The sequence below is a fragment of the Berghia stephanieae genome, chromosome 1 (assembly GCF_034508935.2).
Source record: "Berghia stephanieae isolate SIO BIC M18660-M18661 chromosome 1, UCSD_Bste_1.3, whole genome shotgun sequence".
NCBI lineage: Eukaryota > Metazoa > Mollusca > Gastropoda > Nudibranchia > Aeolidiidae > Berghia > Berghia stephanieae.
Genome location: NC_088360.1, coordinates 58,259,354 through 58,286,039, shown reverse-complemented (window position 1 = coordinate 58,286,039; position 26,686 = coordinate 58,259,354). Strand labels below are relative to the sequence as shown.

Genomic DNA, 26,686 nt, shown 5'->3' with positions numbered 1-26,686 from the left:
TGTGAAAATTAAAATTACAATAAATCAAACCCACTACGACTAATGATCTTGGATAGCAGTTTGTTTTTTTTTTTTGCATCGCTTGCGGCCGCAAAATATCACTTTGCATTGCGGCCGCAAAATCTGCAAATTTTCGAGATTTTGCAAAGAAAAAAACAATAATTATTTTATAAAAAGGAAAAAAAAAAGACGATTAGAAATAAAATTTGATAGCTCGTGAAGAACGTGAAAGATAATTAATCAAGAGTAGTTTCTGTTTTACTATCCCACATTCTTCTTTTTTATATGACCTTGCATTTGTTGCAAGCGCCGTGAAACCCTTAAAAAAAAAAAAGAGATAGTAAAAAAGAAACCACTCTTGATTAATGATCTTTCACGTTCAACACGAGCTATCAAATTAAAAGAGAGAAAAAATATATTTATCTCGCAAATAACAACAGCGACTGCCCTCTCTTTTGTCTGTGGGTAGGAGGATGCTGTGGTGGTTGTAAGAGTGGTTGTGGTAGGGATGATGATGTGATGGTTGACGTAGTGGTATTGGTGGTAGGGACGATGATCTGGTGGTGGTTGTATTAGTATTGGTGGTCATAGGGATGATGATGCGTTTGTGATTGTATTTTATTAGTCCTACTTGTGGCGATATGGATAATGTGGTGGTGGCTGTACTAGTAGTGGCGGTAGGGATGATGATGGGGTGGTGGTTGTAGTGATGGTGATGTGGTGGCATAGGTGGTGGTAGTTGTAATAGTGGTGGTGATTGGGATGATGACAGTGGTGGTGGTTGTCTCATTGATGATGATGTGGTGGTTGTAGGGATGGTGATGTGGTGGTGGTTGTAGTAGTAGTGGTCTTGGGATGATGGTGTAACGGTGGTAGTTGTAGTAGTAGTAATAGTAGGGATGATGTGGTGGTTGTTGTAGTGGTGGTAGGGATGATGTGGTGGAGGTTGCAGACTACTATTACGAAAAACTCGTAGAATGACGAAATTTTGTCTCCAATTTCAGAAGTTGATGAGCATGTCTGTGCCATTAAAACTTATTGACAATGAAGGTTGATATCAGACTACATAATTTTAATGATTTTATGAAGTTATTTCATACTTGCGAGGGTAAATTGTTAATTTTTAAAGTTAACCATAAGCGGCTTCAATTTTCATTTCCCAAAAAATGACGAATTTTTAGATTTCCAACTAGGGAGGTCCGTGGTTGTATCCAGTAGTAGTAGTAGTAGTGTCAGGGATGACGATGTGGTGATGGTAGAGATGATAATTAATGTGATGGTGGTTGTAGGGATTATGGAAGTGGTGGCGGTTGTAGTAGTAGTGGGGTAGGGATGGTGTTGTTAGACCACCCGCCGCGCTGTATGGCCTTGAGCAAGTCACCTCAACCTAGCTCATTTTGTGGCGCTGCACTGCGGCTGACGCCTGGGTTATTCCAGACTTCCCTTGGAAAAGACCCTAACGACAAATTTCCCCATGGGGATGAATAAAGGGGATTTTATTTATAATTATTTTCTTATGTAGTAATGGTGGTGGTTGTAGTATTAGTGGTGATGGATGATGATGTGATGGTGGTGCTAGGCATGATGATGTAGTGATTGTAGTTATATTGGTGGTAGGGATTATGCTATGGTGCTGCTTGAGTAATAGTGGCGGTATGGATGATGTGGAGGTTGTAGTAGTGGTGGTGGTATAGATGATGATGTGGCGGTGGTTGTTGTAGTTGTGGTGATGATGTGGTGGCCGTAGTTGTAGTAGTGGTGGTGGTAGGGATGATGATGTGGTGGTTTTAGTAGTATTTGTGGTGGTAGGGATGATGTGGTGGTGGCTGTACATAGTAAGTAGTAGTAGTAGTATTTGTGGTGGTGATTGTAATTGTAGCGGTGGGATGATAGTGATGATGATGTGGTGGTGGTAGTTGTAGTATTGGTAGTGGTAGGGATGGTGATGTGGTGGTATAGATAATGGTGTGGTAGTAGTAGTAGTAGTGGTGGTGGTGGTAGGAATGATGATGTGTGGGTGGTTGTAGTAATATTGGTGGTAGGTATTATGATATGGAGCTGCATGTAGTACTAAAGGTGGTAGGGAGGATGTGTGTAGGGAGTTGTAGCAGTAGTGGTGGAAGGGATGATAATGTGGTGGTAGTTGTAGTAATAGTAGATGTATGGATGATGATGTGATGGTGGTTGTAGTAGAGGTGCTAGGGATGATGATGAGGTGGTGGTTGTAGTAGTGGTGGTGTTAAGGATGATGATGTGGTGGTGGTAGGGATGATGATGGTGATGATGTGGCGGTGATAATTGTGGTAGTGGTGGTCATAGGGGTGATGATGTGATAGTACGGTGCATAACAGAGAAATGATTTACAAGGAAAAAAATATCATCTCCCAAAACTGTCTATACATTTGACTGTTTCCCTCCTAGCAAATGTTATCCGGCCAGGGCTAGGACAGAACCAAGTAATCTCATTCAAGACAAAGAAAGCATGTTGGCAAATAGGTGTAGGAGGATAGAAGACACAGCAAGTGCGTCCCTGCCCACTTTGGGAGGTCAGGAACCCCAACCAGATAGCTGTAAGTAGTGGTGGTGATAAGGTTGGTTATGTGATAGTCGTGGCAGTGGTGGTGGTTGGGATGATGATTTGGTGGAGTTAGTACGGATGTGGATTTGGTTGTAATAAGTAGCTGTAGGGATGTTGATGTAGTGATTATTTTATTTTGTTTTGAAGGGTTAAAACCCTTCAAAACAAACAATCACTACACACAGTTAGATCGTATCAGCGCCAGTAAAAAGGAAGAAAATCCTTAAAGCACCCAAGAAACGGTAAGACATAGAATAGGGGAATTGGTTCAAATAGGAAACATGTGTAGATTCCAAGAGCACACTTCAAAGTTGTTTGAGATCACCCAAATGCCTCATCCTGACACATACAGGTCCGCACTAAGAGGAAAACACTCAAATATTTATAAATCATATATAATGCGTAAACAAAACAATACAGTGCATAACAGAGATGATTTACAAGTGAAAAAAAATATCATCTCCCAAAACTACCTGGGGGTCTCGATAGCTCAGTTGGACCGAGATCGATCCCGGCTGCAGTTGAGATTTTTTTCTGACCCCCTTGTTCACCCATCCAGAGACGCAAACTTTAAATTAGGCTCACAGGAATTTCAGACTCCACTCGTAGGAATTTCAATGCCGAAAGAGGAATTTCCTCACATAAGAATAAGGAATTGGAATAGTATTTGGCAATGTGTTTACATATTGTATAGTTCTAAATAGATCACTGATTAGAATTATATTAGGATACATAAACACAATCCCAGTTTCCTTATTTCAAATGAAGTAAAGCGCCAAAACCTAATGGTAGAGATTGTAGGACTGGTGGTAGTGAGGATGATGTGGTATTGGTCACTGGGCGAAGTTGTTTTGTGCGCCCTATATTTTCCAACCCCCCCCCCCCCCACCCCTTTTTTTAATACACAAAATATACACACATTCTAAAAAAATAAACCCACTAGAATATTGATATTGCGCAATATCCACTGAGTGAGCTCAAGTCACTTAAAAAGGGCTCATAAGACGATAGCAACATGAAGACCAGACATGATGCTTGTTGGGCGAGATAACATTTTCCTCCAACACTGCTTCCGCGCAGGTATTCATTTTACACCTGAGTACGGTGAGAGAATGTTTTCGATCTATGCCGCCTTAAATAAACAGCCAGTAACCGCCCCTGGTATTGGTGGTTGTACGATGGCTCTTTCAGAAATAACCGAAAAATGCCCATTGCTCAGCAACCAGTGGAGATTTTTTAATTCTGTAAACGACATGATATTCCTTATTTCCTTACGGATATTCCCAGAATTATGAAGTGCATCATTTTGCACAATGAATTTCTAGACGATTTTAAAGATGGCGGCCCACCTTGAAACTTGGTCAAAGGAGGAAATCAGAGCTGTCATACGTTTTTTGAACGCCAAAAGTCTGAATCCTACCGAAATTCATAAAGAACTTCAGAGTGTATATGGTGAGCATGTTATAAGCCGTACACAAGTCTATCACTGGTGTAATTTGTTTGAAGCCGGCCATTCCGACTTGACAGACAGGGAAGGGAGAGGGCGTTCGATAACTGCGACGTCAGAAGACAATGTGAAGCGAGTTGATGAGCTTATTCGTCAAGACAGGAGGTTGAAACTTCATGAAATCGCAAGCAGTCTTGAAATTTCGGAAAACTTCTGCCCATAGAATTGTATTTGATGAACTTGGCTACAGAAAAGTCAGCGCAAGATGGGTTCCTAAGCAATTGACAGACAATCATAAAGAACAAAGATTGGACATCTGCAGGGAACTTTTGAGAAGAAGCAAGAGCTCACGCAGGGTTCACGGGCATACTGCCAACGCCGGCGGAGACTTTCTAGGGTACGATGTGACTTTTCTTGACAGCATAGTCACCGGTGATGAGACTTGGTTGCACCATTGCACCCCAGAAACAAAGCAAGATTCAATGACATGGAAACATCCATCCTCACCTGTCGCGAAGAAATTCAAAGTCATACGGTCAGCAAAGAAAATAATGGGAACTGTTTTCTGGACAGTCGTGGTGTTATTCTGTTCGAAACCTTACAACCTGGAGAAACAATCAATGCTGCAAGGTACTGCCAAACTCTTGACAAGCTTAGGGAGGCCATTCGCAGAAAGCGCCAAGGGCAGTTGACCAACGGGGTCATTTTGCAACACGAAAACGCTACACCCCACACAGCACGAATGACGCAAGGTTGGCTAGAGAAATATGGATGGGAGATTTTGCCACACCCACCACACAGTCCAGACCTCGCACCATCTGATTATCACCTCTTTGGGCCACTGAAACGTGAGCTGGCAGGAAAGCGCTTTGATGTCGATGAAGAGCTTGTTGACCATGTGCGGAAATGGCTACAAAACCTTGACGGAAATTTCTTCCGAGAGGGTATCTATTCCATGGTGCGGCGTTGGCAGAAGTGTGTCGACAGACTTGGCTGTTACGTAGAGAAATGAAGGACGAGTCAAGGTATGAACACGTGCAAGAATTTTGTTGATAGCAAAAAAAAACGCGGATTTTACAGGCATTTTTCTGTTAATTATGAAAGAGCCCTCGTAGTAGTAGTGGTAGTGATGATGATGTGATAATGGTTGTTGTTACTCTTAGTAGTGGTAGTGATGATGATATGGTGGTGGTGGTTGAAGTAGTAGTGGTAGTGATGATGTGGTGGTGGTGGTTGAAGTAGTAGTGGTAGTGATGATGTTGTGGTGGTGGTATATTGGTTGTAGTAGTTGTGGTCGTGATTATAATGATGTGATGGTGGTTGTAGTAGTAGTGGTAGTGATGATGATGTGCTGGTGGTGGTGGTAGTAGCAGTGGTAGTGATGATGATGTGGTGGTGGTGGTTGTAGTAGTGGTAGTGATGATGTGGTGGTAGTGATGATGATGTGGTGGTGGCGGTTGCAGCAGTAGTGGTAGTGATGATGTGGTGGTGGTGGTTGTAATAGTGATGGTAGTAATGGCTGCAGTAGTAGTGCTAGTGATGATGATGTGGTGGTGTTTGTAGTCGTAGTTGTGGTACTGATGATGGTTGTAATAATAGTAATAGTGGCAGTGTTGATGGTGTGGTCGTTGGAGGGGAGAGGGGTATCCTTGGAACAAATTGACCTACCGGAATTTGACGAAAGTTGCCCGGAACCCGGAATTCTTTGCTTCAGACCGGAGTTTTGGCATCACTGCCCAGTTGTGAATGGGTAGCTGAGTCTGTTTGATTTGGCGAAAGGACTTTGTGATAGACATAGGATAGCAAGCAATTGCTATTGTTCGTTTCACGCTATAGAAACCAGGATAAACTCCAGCTCCATAGGCCGAATGGCTCTGAAGGACTACTACCCCCCCCCCCCCCCCCCCCCAAAAGAAAAACAAACAAAAAAACAAAAACTAATACATTTTATCGTTTCCCTCTTAGCCAGGACCAGGACAAGACCAAGAAATCTCATTCCAACTTGGAATCCAAGACAAAGACGAAGCATGTTGGAAAACATACAGGAGGTAGAAGACACAGTACCTCCCTGCCCACCCAGAAAATTGGATAGTGAAAACCTTCTAGATATATAATTTTTAAAAAGTAAGACAAGGGGATATGATTCAAATAGAGAACAGATGTAGATTCCAAGAGCATACTATGTATCAGCGTACTTAGTTTGAGATCACCTTAAAGTCTCCCCCAGACACCAGCTAAGAGGAATACACTACACTCAAATGTTTACAAATCATATGTTAAGAATTTAAAAAAATAAGTGCATAGCAGGGAGATAATTTACAAGGAAAAAAATATCATCTCACAAAAATAATAACTATACATTTGACTGTTTCCCTCCCAGCCAAGGACTCCGGCCAGGGCCAGGACAAAACCAAGCAATTTCATTCTAAGACAAAGACAGCAAATTGGAAAAAAGCTATAAGGGGATAGAAGACACACACCCTGCCCACTATGGGAGGCCAGGAACCCCATCCAGTGTTGTGAGATTGTGGCGAGTCTTTATTCATAGAAACATTTGAAAATGGCATATTTAAGTGGAAGATTATCAGCCCCTACAAGAAAAGGAAAAGTGAATCAATCAGATATGAAACAGGGGGAAATTTCCATTCAACTCAACAGTGAAAAACCCGGGCTAATTCGACTCTGGACCGCTGATGGAGCATCAGGTAAACTGGTTAGACCTCTCTTTTTCCAAGAGACTACTTCCATTAGAAGGTACATTATATCTGAGGATGTGACCAAGCGATTGTTTATGTCCCTTGTGCTATAAAAATTATTGTAATGCTCTGACATTTCACAACATAATCTGAAACAATTGCAGACTGCCCAGAACATGAGGAATATGTGCAATTCTGCCAGAGCTCTGCTTCATGACATGCGGTGGCTAGTTGTTGACAAAAGGATTAAATTCAAAGCGTGAATATTAGTTTATCAATGACTTGGATGATATTTCCCCATCCCTACCTTTCAGAACTGAAAGTTAGTCAAAAAACCCTAATGGCCAGCATTTAGTCTTAAAATTTCAACACAAATCATGAGCGGTTAATACGAGATCATTTGTGTTTATTATAAGGGGTTCACGGCGCTTATGACACATTAAGGTAATTTCAGCATCAGTAAAAAGGAAGACAGTTTCTTTAAACTTTAAAAATCTAGATTTCCAATTGAAAGTAGAGGGAGGGTCAAATAAGGAACAGATGTAGATTCCTAGAGTATCAATGTACTTAGTTTGAGATCACCAAAAAGTCTCATCCGGATTTAAGCACAGGATCTCACTCAAATGTTAACAAACCATTATAAATTCAAAACAAAAAAGCTTAATACATGACAGTGAGAGGATTTACAAAGAAAAAAAAAATATCATCTCCCACTTCCAAAACTATATCTGACTGTTTCCCTGTCAGCCATGTACTCCGACCACAGCCAGGACAAAACCAAAGTAATTCCATTCCAAGACAAAGACAGAAAGCAAATTGGAAAACAGATAGAAGGGGGTTAGAAGACAAGTGCCTCCTTGCCCACTGTGGGAGGACACCACCGAGTAATTCAGAATGGAAAATAAGTATACCACCTAAGAATCAGAATATGCATAAAAGTCATATAATTAAATAAAAAGAAATGCTCTTTTATCATTTTACAACAACGTTTATTGATCAGTAGCATATTTACTTAAAACAATAAAACAAAGAATTACAACCAAACTAAAGATTTAAAACATTGAATTAGTTACATGAACTTCTGACAGAAAAAAAAATAATGGAAACACAAAAAAAAAAAAAAAAAAAGAAACCCCCAAAAAATAACTCGTGTTTGATAACCAGTTTGGATGGAAGTACACTGATATATCCGGATAAATGGAAATGTAACCAGATAAATTTAAATAGGGTTCTCAAATCTGTTGAAAAGATGAAAGAGAACTGAATGGCTGAAGAAAAACATAACTGTTTGGTGCACATAAAGATTTCAAGGGGTAATTGGGCCTTTCTTTTTTATGTATGAAAACAATAACTGAGCACCGAGTGTTACATTGGCATATTGAACAAATTTCGGTGAGTATTGCAGCAACAATCACAAGATGGGTCTGCTGCCCATAATACAACGAGATGAGCAAGTCTTAGCCTGGATCTTGATAAATGTCAACTCTTCATATGGAGATACTTTAAAAATTCCATGATGCATAAAACATTTACTGATTTATCACATCTGAAAAAGGCAAGTTAAGATAATCCATGTGGAATAATGCCAGAATGTGATGATTTTTTAATACAGATTAAAAATTTGCAAATTAGGAGAAAAGAAAAGCATATAAAACGTGCTCTCAAGTCTAGAGTGTCATATGTTGTATACATTTCACAAAATAAATCTGAATTGAAACTCTTTTCGTCTATACATATTTTGTCCTTATATCTGTTATAGTTTTTCTTATAATAGAGCTCTCTTTGGGTTTCCATTATTTGGGCCATCTGGTACAGTCATTTGTAAAATTACCATTAAATAAAATTACAACTGTCCAACAATGGTTAACCCATTACTAGTCAATATGTGTAATAGATTAATGCGCACATCGATATTTAATTCAAAGACCGGTTGGGTTTTTTTTAACCTTCTATTCCACCCCTCAAATTGCATTGTCCCTGGATCATTGGTGTAATCTGTGCACATATGCATTTGATTCTGCACCCCAAGAATATCAATATTAACTATCTGCATACAATTATCTACACAACCAAAGCAAAAATGTGAATACTGACTTGACAATATCATCAATGCTCCCTGCATTAATAATTATCTTAATTCAGAACCCCCCCCCCCCCCCTTTGCATCTCTCTAAAAATCAAATTTGATTACAATGGATTCCCCCCTCCCCCTATTTTTATGATCTCAATTTAAAACAATAAATAAAAACAACACACAACCCAAAAAAAAAGTTGGAATGAACATCCCACAAATACGATATCAAGTGATTTAAGACACCAGATTAAAATCAAAGGCTGGTTTGTTGAAGGTTTTAAATTTCTCCAAATGTAATCAAAGCATGAAACCCATGAAACTACTCAGAACTGTCCACCCACTTATTCTAAAAACAACCTTTTGCACATTGAGTAGAATAAGGTTGCATTATGTTGTAGCAGTTGAAATAAAATACATTGATTGGTAATGGGTTAAGTAAATAAAGCTTTTACATCATATAAAATTGTGGGATCAACTGATAAATATGTACAAAATCTAGATGTCATCTGAAGATTTGATGTTTGATGTGATGTGACAATCTCACTGTGGCTGAGGAAGATACAAAGAATGAGGTCATGAAAATGCCAGGACAATAAAAAATAATGCATGAGAAATCTGGAATATACAAAACAAACACCAATAAAAAAAATAAAAAAAAGAGAAAAAGAAAAAAGTTCCCAATTTGCATCTCAACTGAAGATAGCCAGTCTTTCCAAAGAGCATTAAGACACAGGACCAGTGCTGTAAATCTTGAGGGGCGAAGGATTTCCTGTGACTCTGTCTTTATTTTTATAAACAGGAGTTGGTTACTCCTCTTTGAAACATTTGTTTGTTTGTTTCTTAGTAGGTACCGCAAAGTCACGCAATGAATCGGTTGAAAATCTATCGTAAGCCCGTCGAAGTGTAGTAAGTTGGGCTTTTTCAACAAATCGTTGTTATAAAGATATTAATAAAAGGAAAAGAAAATTTATATCTGTATAAACTTCAAAGTTCACTCTTTAATAATTTGTAAATGTTGTTTTGTTACGCTGTATTGTTTTTCGGCAATTACTAGAATGAACAGCTTAATTTTCTAACTTTTTCGTTACGATATCGGCGGGTGAACCACGCACCGGATTGCAGTGGTTGTAAACAAACTGGTCGCGCTTTAGCTGTGTGTGTCGTAGAGACTTACGGTTTTCACCACTGAAAAGAGCGGGAATTAAGCTTTACAAACATGTAACACAAGCTAAGATTTATATCCGCGAAGCCGTCAAAATATCGTTGTGAAAGCGAAAGCTCTAATTTTTCACCCGACGCCGAATATAAACCTTGGCTTGTGTTACACCATCAGAAAGACAAATTTTTCATCTACAAAAACATATTTATTAAAAGTTAAAAGCAAAATCACAGCGACAGCGATTTGAACGCAACGACACCCTATATTATACCGTTCTCCTGACTTCTGAACTATGGCTGCCATTCCAATCGTTGAACTCGATGCAGATCTACCGGCTGGTCGTGAACTGCGGTCCGACTCAACGGACTGTGAAAAAAAGACTCTCAAAAAGGATACTGACCCAATGTCTGTGCTAAGTAAGTGTTTTTGTTAATAAAATTAAATGCAGTTTAATTACCAAGATTAATTATATCAAATATTACGTTCCATTTTCCTTTTTTGCCAGTGGGAGTAAGCACAGCTATGGAACAGCCTAACTTTGTTGTCCTCGATTCGCTACTTTACGCTGTTCTCGATAGGTTATTAGGCCTTGGTTGACCTAACCAACTTTTTTATTAGAGTAAGGTATCGTTTTAAAACTGAAAAATGACAATCTTTCTTATTTTATCACCTTAGTAACTTTATTATCCTTTCAACCGGGTATGCCGAGTCAAGTCAACGAAATCGACAGGCGACTTCCGGTTTGTTGTCAACGAATTGTTTTGCTTCGATACAGATGGGATTCTTTCAATTTATTTATAAACATTTCATACCATAAGTCACCTTGAATATTTTTTCATAGGTATTTTGCTTCTTATTACAGGAGATACTGGATATGATGCTCTAGCGGTCACATACTACGCAGGGACAAAAACATACCAGCTAACCAAGCCATGTCGGGATACTTCCAAAAACACGGGAACCTTTTCAGAGGAAGACCGATCACAACACTCCCTGTGATCCTAAACAAAAACCTCACAACACTTGGACAAAGCATGTCTCATAACGGCAGGGGACCTTGAAAATCTGAGAACCCTAGCAGAGGACCGGCAATATTGGAGACACCTCACACAGGAAATACTGGAAACAGCCAAGGCGACCCGATCTTTCGGTCGAGACGCGAAAGGCATCTAAGTCAAGTCGTCATTATATGAGCTTTATTTGTAATTGAGCTTGGTATTTGATATCAGAGCATCGTATTGTATATGCAAGCAAAGTTTCATTCCGTTCCATGAACTGAGAAGATTTTTACGCTGTGTTATTTGATGCTCGTGATTCATCTGTGGCGTGTTCGCGTTAATTTTACCCTCAAAATGTAAAATTTTATCCCAATATGTGTTTTTATGTACTTGTAAGCATCAGATTTGAATTCAGTGCATGAAAATACATAGACATAGCAAGTTTCAAGGTATTCTGAGCATTGGTTTCAAAGTTATGGTCAATTATTCGATATTTGTATTTTTGTGGACATTCTGCGAAATGGAGCTTTTCGCCAACTTCGCCACTGCATTTCAATACTTTTTTATTAAACAATCACAGTAAAAAAAAATAAGATCAAATTTCAGTACACATTGAACAAGTCCGAGAAGTTTCACCAGTTTACGAGTGAATTTCATTGCACAGTAGCATTGCGAACTTCCAGTATTTGATAGGAGATGCTGATTTCTCGTAAAAAATGACTAAGTCCGAACTAATTTCTCTCGAATTGACATGGGTATAAAATTTTTACCTTTCACTGTATACCTTTGAAATTATGTATATGGATAGAAAAAGTTGTATAGAATATGAATATGTTTACAGTTATTAGTTTATTCCCATATATTTTTTGCAATCTTGTTGTGAACATTGTCTTTTATGCTGTTTGAAAATTGTCGCTTATTGTTGGAGTCCAAAAATAAATTTAAAAATTCATAACTTTTAAAATTTTTGTCCGATTTTGATGATTTAAAGACTGAAGTTCTAGTTTTGCTGTATTCTATCTGACTGTGTAACGCAAAAAGAGCTATACTGCATTTGAAAAATCACTTTGTGGTACCTATTCTTAGGGTTTTACGGCGCTTGCAACACATTTAGGTTATATCAGCGCCAGTAAAAAGGAAGAAAATGGGATAGTAAAAAGTTCTAGAATTACAATTAAAGCACCCAAGAAAAAGTAAGACACAGGGGAACTGAGAACAAACAGGGATCAGATGTAGATTCCAAGAGCATACCATCAATGTACTTAGTTTGAAATCACGTATAAGTATAAGTCTCATCCGGATACAAGCGCAAAATCCAACAAAGAGGAATACACTCAAATGCTTGCAATATACATTAAAAATAACAAATATAATGGGGATAGAAGAGATAGCAAGTACCTCCCTGCCAACTAGGTTGGAACCCCACCCATTTGAAACATTTGAGAGACTGTACAAAGGGTGACTTTCATCCCTCAAGATATCATTTAGTCTGTTGAAACAGGATTGGTCACATAATTCCACTAATTTATGAATGGTATTTATATTCTTTATGTTACATGTTGCTGTTGTAAAGCACTTTGAGCACGTTTAGTTTAGTGGATATAGCTCAACTATTTTTTTATATTTGTTTCTTAAGTATGAAAAATCAAATGCTATCTACCCTTACACAATATCTGAGTTGAGTAGCACATCACAATCATGACCTAGTAATCGAAACACAAGAACAGAAAGCAATACGCATAAGAAAAGGAAAATGGTACACAATTACTACAATTAAACCAGGTGAAGGAAAAAGAAAAAAAGAAAAAGAAAAAAAGTGACATTCTATAGGCATGAATGCATACACAATCTTACCTTTTAAAAGAAAATGCCATCGTTAGCAAAAGATGATTGACTATCACCAGGTCTACCACCTCCACCCATCGGTCCATTCTGCCTTCCATTTTGGCGACCAAGATAATCAGCTGGTCCATTCCCAACAACACCGAGACCCCCTCCAGCACTACCTACTCTGTCTAGTCCGCCGCGGAAGAAGTCGCCTCCAGCACCTGCAAGGGCAGCTCTGGCACTACTTAAAGCATCAGCTCCAACCCTTGGGCCAGCCATGGCAGCTTTTCTGAAAATAAACACATTCATGAACAGCTTTTTAATGAAGGAAGGAAAAAAAAACCCAACAGATCTCCAATGGTTTTCCATTCCACGACAACAGACATTTAAAAAAAAAAGAAAAAAAAAAAAGAGAGAGAGAGAGAGAGAGAGAGAGAGAGAGAGAGAGAGAGAGAGAGAGAGAGAGAGAGAGAGAGAGAGAGAGAGAGAGAGAGAGAGAGAGAGAGAGAGAGAGAGAGAGAGAGAGAGAGAGAGATTGAGCTTCTTGTCAGCATTCTGTCTGTGGGCATTGGTTATACATGGCCACTTAGTCTTGTGGCATGACACTTACCTTAGGATCGGAAGGTCTAGGCAGTGCATAGTTGAGTCCTTAGAAAATATTCTTTACTCATTACACTCAGTTGTGGATATTGCACTATAAAAAAGCTATAGAAAAGTAATATAATATATATATGACAAAGGTTATTGCTCCTAATTGTTGATTTGGTTTTATTTGGGTTTTCTCAGGTTGCCACGAAATCCTTTACATTTTTTTCATGACCTGAAAATCCAAGTTTGTTTTTAAGGGTTTTGCGGCGCTTGCAACACATAAGGTCATAGCAGCGCCAGTAAAAAGGAAGAAAATGGGATAGTAAAAAGTTCAAGAATTACAACTAAAGCACCCAAGAAATGGTAAGACAAAAGGGAATTTTTACAAATAGGAAACAAATGTAGATTCCAAGAGCACACTATTGAAGTGCTTAGTTTGAGATCACATAAAAGTCTCATCCAGACACAAGCACAGGCCCATACTAAGAGGAATACACTCAAATGTTGACAAATCCTATATAATATGTAAACAAAACATAATACAGTGCATAAAAGAGAGATGATTTACAAGGAAAAAAATATCATCTCCAAAAACTATCTATATATTTGACTGTTTCCCTCTAAGCAAGGACATCCGACCAGGGAAAAGACAAAACCAAGTAATCTCATCCCAAGACAAAGACAGAAAGCATGTGGAAAGAAGATAAAGGGGGATAGAAGACACAGTAAGTGCATCCCTGCCCACTATGGGAGGTCAGGAACCCCACCCAGAAATAAAGTTTGTTTTGTTTTTTTTTTTGTTACGGGTTTACAGCACTTGCAACACAGGTCATATCAGTGCCAGTAAAAAGGAAGAAAACAGGATAGAAAAAAACTCTAGATTTACAAATAAAAGCACACAAGAAAAGACAAAGGGGAATGGTACAAATAGGGAACAAATGTAAATTCCAAAAGCAGACAATCATTGTACTTAGTTTGAGATTACCTAAAAGTCTCATCCGGACACATGCACAGGCCCAGAGCTGCCAACCCCATCTGGTGAGAATGTGTACAATAGGACCCCAAAATGGGGGAGATTTCATAAAAATGGGTACAATTCTGAAATCGATGGAAACTAACCATTGTGAAAGTAAGAGGAAGGTATAATTACATAAAGTCAAACCACACAAGCTCAATTGCAGCAACAATGATGTTCCCAAGACTATAATCCAATCCTTTCAGGATTCTACCTCCCAGCATGAAGATCATAATTGGTCAAAAAATATATGAATATCCACTTAGTCACCAAGGTTTCTCAATAGGCTAGTAATATAATATGAATAACAACTAAAGAAAACTGAAGTGACTCTGCACACTAAAAATGGGTACAATCTTGGGGGAAATGTGTACAAGCGTACAATCACTGAAAATGCGTACAATTCCGCATTTTTTGCAGTAGGTTGGCAGCTCTGCAGGCCCCCCAGTAAGAGGAACACTCAATTTTTTACAAAACATATATAACATGTAAATAAAACATGATGCAGTGCATAACAGAGAGATGATTTCTAGGGGAAAAAAACATCTCCCAAAACTATTACTTCGACTGTTTCCCTCCCAGCCAGGGCCAGGACAAAACCAAGTAACCCCATTCCAAGACAATGACAGAAAGCAAGTTGGAAAACTGATATAGACAAGAAACAATATGTATTACCCTGCCCACTATGGGAGCCACAGAAGTTGGAGCAAGGATTTCATGCTGGTTGAATCTTTGCTATACATTGTTTTATTTCTTCTATTTTAAGCTCATGGGCGGTCAAATCATAAATGTAAATGTCACAGTGCCAGGAAAAACAGTCAACAGGGGCGATTCATAAACCTCTGACCTATTGCTTCCATGTCTGTTATCTTGGTGAAAGTTTTGATATCTATCTTCTTTCCCGCTTGAGTTTGTTTTTAAATACTTAATACATTAACCAAGAGCAGGAGAATTTCAAAGGGAAACAGGAATTCCTGCATACAAAATTGAATCTGTTATTGACAGAACAGAGTTTTAAAAAATATGTCACCAACCACATCAACATTTTTTTCTTCACATCAAGCACAACTCTAAAATCCATTTTGTGGACAATAATGATTTATCACTATATCTATTACTAAACCAGATGATGTCTAATGAAAATATACAAATAGCTCTGTAGTTGGTAGAGATACTTATGATGTGGTGGTGGTTGAAATAATGGTATGATGATCATGTGATGCTGGTAGTTGGAGTAGTGGTGGTAGTGATGATAATGTGGTGGCAAGTAGAGATAATGATGTTATGGTGATGGTTGTAGTAGTGGTGGTAGATAATGATATTGCGGCAGTTGTAGCAATAGTGGTAATAATGATGTGATTGTGGTAGTTGTAGTTGTAATGATTATGGTGCAATATGAATAGCATGTTAGATTATATTTATTTATTGTGTCAATTCAATCAAAGAAAATATTACTTTTTACCACACCATAGGTATCCTATAACCCCCTGGCATTAATGGACTCATCATGCCATCCAACTGTCTTGCAATCGCGTAATAATGTAATAGCCGAGTAATGTGCTTTGTGCCATGGCGAAAAAAAAAAAAAAGGGGGGTGGGGGGTCACCCAATGATGATTTGGTTGTGGTGGTGGTTATAGTAGTAGTGATAGTGATTTGGTGGTGGTGTGTGTAGAAGTTGTAATAGTGATGTATCTTTAGTTCCATATCGGAATTTTGGCTTCTTGGGTAAATGGAAAAAAACAAAACAAAGTGTCATTCTGGCTTGACAAAAAGCCTGCCCGCTGACGATTTAGCATCCGTGAAATGATGACTATAATTTCTATTTTTCTTTTCTTAAAACTCCCCCAATACCTTCTGCCATTCAATTTTAATCGATGAAAGAAACAGATTCTCAATGCTACCTGTCATAGTATTCTGGAGGTGGTCTTGAAGAAAGTGGATCTCTCTCCCTGAGGTAAGCTTCAGGCAAAGCTCGTGCTCTCTCCTCAAGAAAAGATCTTGGTGGAAGACGGTCTCGTGGGTCTGCTGCAGGATATCTATCAGCTAATCGATCACGAGGAAGAGGGAGTGGGTATCTGTCCCGCCCACCACGTTCTGGGCCCATCCTACTGTAGTAAGCCTCTCTCTCCATGAAGAGACGATAATATGGGTCATAACGATCTAGTGGCATAGGCGGTAGAGGATATGCATATCTGTCATAATCCCTGAAGTCTCTGGCTGGGGGAGGGCCATAAGGTCGTCCCCGTGGGCCACTGCCACCACGACCACTAAAACAAGAGAAAAATGACGATTAAGTTTAATCCATATTGTCAGATGGGGATTAAAAACAAATAGATATCAGCTTGGAAGAATATTTGGAGAATAACCGATAAAGAAATAAAAATTATTTATTCGTTTCATGGAGGAATTTAATGAAAAGGTTATGGTAAAAATCATGATAACTAGCATAAGAACAAAAATTCAGCTGAAAACTGACTTTTCAAGGTTAACTGCCTACTTTTGTTGCCTTGCCGTAACCATTTCAGAATGTAAATTATTCAAATTTACAAGTTTTGGAACCGTCAAGTTTCATCAATATGTGTTGAGTAAGTATAAAAACACGAAATAATCAGTATCACATTATCTCATACTGCATTACAGGGAATTAAATCTATTACATTACATAAACTTGCCAACAGAAAAATAAAAAGTTGCAGAACTACATATATTTGGCTCAAACTTCATAATTACATTCTCTTTACTTCAATATAAAGCCTCTCAAAGGGTGCAACAATGTCTTATACACCTGAGAAAAAATGTTAAGTGCAAAGTTGCGGACATGGTGACAGCTACTATATTTTACCCCCCACAAAAAGTAAAATTCGAGTAGGCGGGCCTGCATACCCTCCTTTTACTAAGAAAACAAGAGTTCTAATTAGAATTGTATTGTAAGCACATAAAAAAATTAAAATAGATTTGTCAAAAATTAAAGAACTTCTTTGAAAAGCCCTGCATGAAAGTTTAACAGGCCTGAAAATGGTTATGTAAAAATGCTGCATGGATTCATTGATAAATGATTGGAGTGAATAGATATAAAAATTTTATACTCAACTCCAAGATGTAAATAAAATTACTTTAAATACAACAGAAACAACTTGAATGTCAAATCCAAACAGAAATTTGAGCTTCCCTTAACTGTGGCAAGATGTATGATCAGGGTGTCCACCAAAGTCCACCAGTCAAAAATCATATGTTGTAAAAATTGGACCACATTTTAGATGTATTTTTTCTCTCTTCTAAATCGTATTTTTTTCTGAATCTAATCAACATTTCCCATAATAGATATAATATTTTAAACCATGCCTATTTGCCTTGTACAAGAACTGTTCTCTACTGCAGCTCCTCATTTAACATCCATAAGAGCAATTATTAGTAAATCCATGGGTTTCCCTCCCAAGAACCCAGAAACCAGAACTGCCATTTCACTTCAGTTCAGCTCCATTCAAACATATATCGGCCTTTAAAAAAAAAAAAACTGCCAAATTCCTGTCCTGTGACGATAATTGGCTCTTTGAAATATTAGATACATATATTGTTAGCAAATACTTACACAGTCTCACTACACATTACTACCTTGTATGAAACATAAAAAACAAAAATTGAGAGAGATTCAGGATAGATATGATGTATTGTATTGACGGGGATAGAGGAAAATACCCTGTCCTTTTTTTTGGATAATGGCTAGAAGTCGAATTCTTAACAAAATGGAGTGTCTTGTTGTATACAACTATGAATACAGCTGATGCAATTGCCATCTTCTAACAACCTCATAAAAGTTTGTAACAATCAGACTTTTAAAAGTTTCATTATATATTACTAAAGTTTGTCCCCAAGGGGTTAACTCATTCCTGTAACAGCAGTGAAAATTAACCAATTAAAATCCTCTAAACAATAGAAGTGCAACAAACGATGTTTTCTCGCAATAGATGCCCCGTTTCCATCATGGCCGATACTACAAACACATGGTTTTTTCATCCAGTGTGATTTCCAGATCAAAACCGCTTCAAGAATGGTGAGTAATGTTCAACATTAGACCATGACCCTCATTCCTGTTACCAGGGCTTGTTATTTAAATTAGAAATTGTATCAAAAATAAAAAGTATCAGTATACAGCTTTTAAAAGGCTCGAAATAATAGTCATACTTTAATGTTGGAGTAAAGCATATTTTAGTGATAGTATGAATCGAAGCGATGACAAACTCATCCCTGTTACACCTTGTTTTGTAACAGGAATGAGGGATGTAACAGGAATGAAGAAAACATAACCGGAATGAGTAATGTGGACTTTAATAAAATAAAGAACACGTTTTATTGTAACTAAGTCCTTTGGAGCACAATGGCCTATAGAACCGGAGCTTATCCCTGTTTCTGTAGCATGAGTCAGACATTTAACTTATGAATACGACGTTGGTCTATAGCAAATTACATTCCCCAACAGCACTGGTACCATAATATGCACCTGGGTGAAGCAAAGTGAAGCAACTGGAATTAATTTCCTTGATTAAGGAAACCACTCTATGGTTGTGGGGATTTTCGAACCTCGTACCTCCCAGTCGGTAACCACTCGGCCACTCTTTTGTTTCATAAGGATGTGTTTGGTGAAGTGTTTTGTAAACCACTGAAGTGTTACAAGCCTATGTCCATTAAAGTGGTAACATTCATGGTTACAAAGTTACCACTAAAAACAATTTTTATTGTATACATATTAATTTCTTCCATTGCTGAAAGACTATTTTTAGTGCAAAGTTACCTTGCCAGTATCAAATGCCTAATGTCCAAACATAGTTTGTTGCCTGTTAGGCTCAGATACATTATAGATGATTACTATGATTTTAACGGCCCGGTATCGCTTGTACAAATGTGACATTCTATCACATAAGTCTTCTTTGTTTCTTGACTTTATTTCATGTTATACCTTGTTTTGTAACAGGAATGAGGGTGGTGAAATGTAACTTGATATTACTGTTCTTTTTCAAGGGTCATAGCTTTGTTGTAACGATTGTTTTATTTTGTTTTCTTATCACAAAGGCCAAAAAAGCCATGACGTCAGCCGAGAGCAACGACTTTACCATCAAAGACAAGATGGAGATCCTATTCGATGTGCTGTTAATCCTAAAATAGAACAAGACAATTATCAGAGCGACAAATCGAGTGGAAAGAAAAAGTACATAAAAGATAAGACACCAAGAGAACAATACAAACAGAGAAAGAATTGGATAAAAAACTACAACACACACGCTACAAACCGGAAACAGCAAAATCTTGATCTGATAGTTACACTCCATCCACACACAGAGACGCCAACTTTAAATTTGGCTCACAGGAGTTTCAGACACCACTCGTAGGAATTTCAATGCCGAAAGAGGAATTTCCGCACACAAGAAAAAGGAATTGGAATGGTATTGTGTTTACATATTGTATAGTTCTAATAGATAACTGATAAGAATTATACTATGATACATAAACACAATGCCAAATACAATCCCAAAGTTTCCTTACTTCAAATGAAGTAAAGCGCCAAAACCTAATGGTAGAGATTGTAGTACTGGTGGTAGTGAGGATGATGTGGTGTTGGTGGTTGTAGTAATAATGGTAGTGATGATGAAGATGTGATAGGGTTGTTGTTAGTGGTAGTGATGATGAAATGGTGGTGGTGGCTGGAGTAGTAGTGGTGGTGATGATGATGTGGTGGAGGTATAGTGGTTGTAGTAGTGGTGGTAGTGATGTTGATGTGGTGGTGATGGTGGGTGTAGTACAAATGGTAGTGATGAGGATGTGGTGGTAGTAGTAGTAGTGGTAATGATGATGTGGTGGTGGTTGTAGTGGTATTGATGATGTGGTGGTGGTTGTAGTGGTATTGATGATGTGATGGTGGTGGTTCTAGTACTAGTAGTACTGGTCGTGATGATGTGGTGCTGGTGGTTGTATTAGTAGTGGTAGTGATGATGATGTTGTAGTGGTTGTAGTAGTAGTAGTAGTGATGATGATGATGTGGTAGTGGTGGTGTGGTTGTAATAGTAGTAGTAGTAGTGTAGTATGATGACATGTGGTGGTGGTGGTTGTAGCAGTAGTGTGGTAGTGATGAAGATGAGGTGGTGGTGGTGCTTGTAGTAGTAGTGGTAGCGATGATGATGTGGTGGTGGTTTCAGTAGTCGTGGTAGTAATGATGATGTGGTGGTGTTGTAGTGGTGTAGTGATGATGATGTGTGGTGGCTGTAGTAGTGGTGGAGTGATGATGATGTGGTGGTGGTAGTACAAATGGTAGTGGTGATGATGTTGTAGTGGTGGTTGTAGTAGTAGTGGCAGCGATGATGATCTGGTGGTGGTGGTGGTATTGTAGTAGTAGTGGTAGTGATGATATGGTGGTGGTGGTTGTAGTAGTAGTGGTAGTTGCAGTGATGATGATATGGTGATGGTGGTTGCAGTAGTAGTGGTAGTGATGATGTGTGGTGGTGTTGTAGTATAGCAGTAATGATGATGTGGTTGTGGTGGTTGTAGTAGTAGTGGTAGTTGCAGTGATGATGATGTGGTGATGGTGGTTGCAGTAGTTGTGGTAGTGATGATTGATGTGGTGGTGGTGGTGGTTGTAGTAGTAGCAGTAATGATGATGTGGTTGTGGTGGTTGTAGTAGTGTGTGGTGGTTGTATTAGTAGTGGTAGTGATGATGATGTTGTAGTGGTTGTAGTAGTAGTAGTAGTGATGATGATGATGTGGTAGTGGTGGTGTGGTTGTAATAGTAGTAGTAGTAGTAGTAGTGATGACGATGTGGTGGTGGTGGTTGTAGCAGTAGTGGTGGTAGTGATGAAGATGAGGTGGTGGTGGTGCTTGTAGTAGTAGTGGTAGCGATGATGATGTGGTGGTGGTTTCAGTAGTCGTGGTAGTAATGATGATGTGGTGGTGGTTGTAGTGGTGGTAGTGATGATGATGTGGTGGTGGCTGTAGTAGTGGTGGAGTGATGATGATGTGGTGGTGGTAGTACAAATGGTAGTGGTGATGATGTTGTAGTGGTGGTTGTAGTAGTAGTGGCAGCGATGATGATCTGGTGGTGGTGGTGGTATTGTAGTAGTAGTGGTAGTGATGATATGGTGGTGGTGGTTGTAGTAGTAGTGGTAGTTGCAGTGATGATGATATGGTGATGGTGGTTGCAGTAGTAGTGGTAGTGATGATGTGGTGGTGGTGGTTGTAGTAGTAGCAGTAATGATGATGTGGTTGTGGTGGTTGTAGTAGTAGTGGTAGTTGCAGTGATGATGATGTGGTGATGGTGGTTGCAGTAGTTGTGGTAGTGATGATTGATGTGGTGGTGGTGGTGGTTGTAGTAGTAGCAGTAATGATGATGTGGTTGTGGTGGTTGTAGTAGTAATGATGTGATGGTAGTGGTTGTAGTAGTCGTGGTAATGATGTGATGGTGGTGGTTGTAGTAGTAGTGGTAATGACGATGTGGTGGTGATTGTTGTAGTAGTAGAGGTCGTGATGAAGATGTTGTAGTGGTGGTTGTAGTAGTAGTAGTAGTCGTGATGATGATGTTGTAGTGGTGGCTGTAGTAGTATTGGTAGCTATGATGATGTGGTGGTGGTTGTAGCAGTATTAGTGGTAGTGATGATGTGGTGGTGGTGGCTGTTGTAGTAGCAGTGGTAATGATGATGTGGTGGCGGTGGTATTGTAGTAGTAGTGGTACTGATGATGTGGTGGTGGTGGTTGTAGTAGTAGTGGTAGTTGCAGCGATGATGATGTAGTGAAGGTGGTTGCAGTAGTAGTGGTAGTGATGATGTGGTGGTGGTGGTGGTTGTAGTAGAAGTAGTAATGATGATGTGGTTGTGGTGGTTGTAGTAGTAATGATGTGATCGTGGTGGTTGTAGTAGTAGTGGCAGTGATGATGATGTGGTGATGGTTGTAGTAGTAGGCAGTTTAGCGAGATTGCGAGTCGCTGGCTGAATCGGCGATCAGCCACCCATTGAGTTTTTGTGACCGGCCGTGGAAGCGACCTGCGGGAGTGGTCGGAAACAAATGCAATTTTTGTTTCGTTTTCGGATCGTACTACCACTTCAGATACATCTTTTTGAAGAGGAGAAGCTAAACTACGAAACAGTCTTTTTCTGAAGTCGATCGGATCACTATAACTCGAGTTATTTTCTTTTGAAATCAATGCAATTTTTAAAGCTTAAGAACATAAAAACCCATTGGACGACAGTATTTAAACTTCGGAGACATAAAATTCAACTATTAAATATTTGAATGAAACAAGATATGTAAGAATTAAACTCGACGCACGAATTGTTTAACTCTCCGCAAAAAAAACACGATTTTAGACTTACCGCTCAACTGAGCCGGCATTCAGTGGCTGTGACGTCACGCTGTAGCTGACCTTTGGACCCACGGTAGCTGCTGATCAAACACCACGCTCTCCCTCCTTTATTGGCTTATTATTGATATTAACTTTTTGGTTTCATAATGTTTTTTCATGTAAGAGCATTTTATTCTTTTATTTTCATTCTTATTTGTTTATTGAAGTAAAAGTACGAAAAAAATAAAAATAATGGTTGCCATGGGAGTCGAAATTCCGCCATCTTTGTTTACGATTGAAACTAGTCTGTGTGGCCCCCATGGTAAATATTGAATAAATATCTGTACTGGAGTCCTAAAAGTGAAGAGCTGAGCCAAGACCCCCCATCCACACACACGTCCTCCCCCCATCATCACCTTTGGTTTATCTGTTTTGGATTTTTTTTTAATGGGGAAGGGGGGGCGGGGGCGGTCATGTCGTATGATGACCGTCCTTTTCTCGGTGAATTTTAACTGTCAACAGCCACTTTTGGTCCACCAGTCAGTCATTTAAAACGTTTTAACGTTCGGTTTGTTTACAGTTCTTTGAGAGTCCCATTTATTTTATTTTAAAAAAATAAAATAATTAAAACGGATTTACCTACAGTTTGTTTTAATTATAGTGTGTTGACTTCCTTCAAGCCCTCACTTTTCATACTTAGGCAACAAGGAATTATCCAATATATATCTTTTTCACTCCAAAATATTATTCCTTTTCATATTTTGCTTCATTTAACTTTGTTTTGATTCAGATGAATACTTTCAAATGTTTAAAGGACGTCAAGGAGAAGATTGCTGCTATTGCTGAGTCTCAAGGTCAAATTCTCACGTACTCAGTAGTAGTTCACAAGTTATGCCTATTCATGACCACCAAAGGAAGAAAGAAGACAATAAAAGCAAAATCCAGTTTATAATGAAAGAATAGAATTCTACCTATATTTTGATTTATAATTCATCAAAATCCGTCCATTTTTGACGAAGTTACGTCTTCATAGGCAGTTGTTATTACTTGTGTTGTCATGAACTCGTCACAACTTTGCAATGGTAAAATTGGCCGTTTTGAACCCCGAAAAATATTCATTTAAAAATCCATAACTCTTGAACCAATTGAGATATCTCAAAAGTTTAAAAAGCATTGGAATAAGCACAGCAAGCTGCTTCTGTTAATACCAATTTAAAGAAGTTCTTTATAATTTGAAATTTTCACTAAACTGCCTAGTAGTAGTAGAGGTCGTGATGATGACATGGTAGTTGTGGTTGTAGTAGTGGTGGTAGTGATGATGCGATGCTGGTGGTTGTAGCAGTAGTGGTAGTCGTGGTAGTGATGATGTGGTGATGGTGGTTGTAGTAGTTGGTGGTTGTAGTGATGATGTGGTGGTGATTGTAATGGTGATGGTAGTTGTAGTGATGATGATGATGATGTGGTGGTGGTCGCAGTAGTAGTTGTGGTACCGATGATGATGGTTGCAGTAGTAGTGGTAGTGATGATGGTTGTAATACTAGTGGCAATGATGATGATGTGGTAGTTGGAAAGGGGTGGGGGGGGGGGGGGGGGGGAGAGCAAATTGAGCTTGCCGGAATTTGAAGGAAGTTGCCCGGAGCCCGGAATTTTTGGCTCCAGACCTGAGTTTTGGCATCACTGCTCACACTCAAAATCTCCACTCCAGTATGTCTCTCGTCAAAGATATCAAGCTACTAAAACAGCCAATGAAACCTTAATGTTGAAAAAACAAAGGCTTGAAGAAGTGAAAAGGCTGTCTTCCCCTCTTTCTCATTCCGAAAAGTACAAAATGCGCTTGGACAGGTCATTAAAAAAAAACACAAACTTCCCTTGACACCCCGATCAAAAAGTAGAAAACTTTTGAAAGATAGCAGAAAAAACAAGAAAGGTGGCAAAAATTCAGTGAAAAGAACATTACAATATCATTTTGCACTCCTATAAGACATCAAACATTTGAGGAACAGAAGGCACTGGTATGACCCTCAAAAAAATATAAACTCTTGGAAAAATTCGGAAACGACATCACCAAAATTTCCAGATTTTGTCAAGCAAATAATAAGAGACACTTTTAAATTAGCTCAAGGAAAGAGAAATACTATAACAAGAAATAAAGTCAAGAAACAAAGAGGACTATTATGTGATACAATGTCACATTTATACAAGCGATACATCTCTTGCGTGTCATTTTCTTCATTCTACTGACTTAAGCCATTTTGGGTTGTTACTCCAAGAGAAAACGGACAGAAAAAGATGTGCATGTAAAAAATGTGAAAACATTAACATGTTTGCTTCAGCGCTTTGGAGAAAAGTAGTCAATAATGTTCAAAAATGTTGTTGGTCACATCAATTAAATTTTCATTCATTTCTACAAAGTGATTTGAAGCAACAGGTTTTCAAAGCTAATGATGGAGACATGTCTGAAGTTGCACTGGTTGACTTAAACAGTGACTCAAGTGATGAACATGACCAAGATGACATAGACATTAAGGTGATGCCGACTGAAATCGATTACAATGGTTTTATGCAAATCATTTGATGAAGCAGTTGATGAATGTGAAAATCAAGCATTAAGTGTTTGTGAAAGTTGGAGCCAGCAGAAGTGTAATCAAAACTCGCATTGGTATTGACAACAGGTTTACACATTTCATTCCAAATGATATACCTAGATCTGTGTGTGTGATGGGAAACAGTTATTTCCAGTCAAGCTGAGGGCCGATGGGGATTGCCTGCCTGCCTGTGGTGCAGTGTATGCATTTGGCAAAGACACACAAACAGACGAAATACGAGTAAGATTGATAAAAGACAGTTGTTGAATTTTTGTCACAAACTCGGACCATTATATTCTCGATGTTCAAATAAGCAGAGACGCCAACTTTAAATTTCGCTCACAGGAGTTTCAATGCAGAAAGAGGAATTTCCCCACACGAAAAAAAAAAAAAAGGAATTGGAATGGTATTTGGAATTGTGTTTACATATTGTATAGTTCTAAATAGATAACATTAGAATTACAGTGTATATTATGATACATAAACACATTGCAAATTACAATCCCAAAGTTTCCTTATTTCAAATGAAGTAAAGTGCCAAAACCTAATGGTAGAGATTGTAGTACTGGTGGTAATGAGGATGATGTTGTGTTGGTGGTTGTAGTAATAGTGGTAGAGATGAAGATGTGATAGTGGTTGATGTTATAGTTGTAGTGGTAGTGATGATGATATGGTGGTGGTGCTGGTTGAAGTAGTAGTTGTAGTGATGATGATGTGGTGGCGGTTGTAGTCGTGGTGGTAGTGATGTTGAGGTGGTGGCAATGGCGATGTAGTACAAATGGTAGTGATGGTGATGGTTGTAGTAGTAATGGTAATGATGATGTGGTGGTGGTTGTAGTAGTAGTCGTTGTAGTGATGATAATGTGATGGTGGTTGTAGTAGCAGTGGTAGTGATGATGATGATGTGGTGGTGGTACTTGTAGTAGTAGTGGTAGTGATGATGATGTGGTGGTGATGGTGGTTGTAGTGATGATGATGTGATGATAGTGGTCATGGTTGTGATGATGATGTGGTGGTGGTTGTAGTAGTATTCGTAGTAGTGGTGGTTGTAGTAGTATTAGTGGTAGTGATGATGTGTTGGTTCTAGTAGTAACGGTAATGATGATGTGGTGGTGGTGGTTCCAGTAGTAGTGGTAATGACGATGTAGTGGTGGTGATTGCAGTAGTAGTGATGGTGATGTGGTGGTGGTTGTAGTAGTAGAGGTCGTGATGATGATGTGGTAGTGGTGGTTGTAGTAGTAGTGGTAATGATGATGTGATACTGGTGGTTGTAGTAGTAGTGGTAGTGATGATGATGTGGCGGTGGTGGTGTAGTACTAGTGGTAGTGATGATGATGTGGTGGTGGTGGTTGAGATGATGATGTGGTCGTCATGGTGATGGTGGTAGTGATGATGAT

At 38.8% G+C, this 26,686-nt stretch overlaps 1 protein-coding gene across 2 annotated transcripts in view; it reads right to left on the bottom strand.

Moving 5' to 3' along the window:
• Nucleotides 1-7,688: 7,688 nt before the first annotated feature.
• The window catches only part of LOC144978275 (uncharacterized), a 32,567-nt gene continuing 13,569 nt past the window's right edge, over nt 7,689-26,686 (bottom strand). For both annotated transcript variants that reach the window (XM_078924125.1, XM_078924134.1), the window contains exons 5-7: nt 16,286-16,651; nt 12,807-13,068; nt 7,689-9,344 (exon numbers count right to left, since the gene is read on the bottom strand). In XM_078924125.1, the coding sequence (XP_078780251.1) occupies nt 12,810-13,068; nt 16,286-16,651 (625 nt within the window). In that variant the 3' untranslated portion in view covers nt 7,689-9,344; nt 12,807-12,809. The remainder of the gene's footprint in view (nt 9,345-12,806; nt 13,069-16,285; nt 16,652-26,686) is intronic.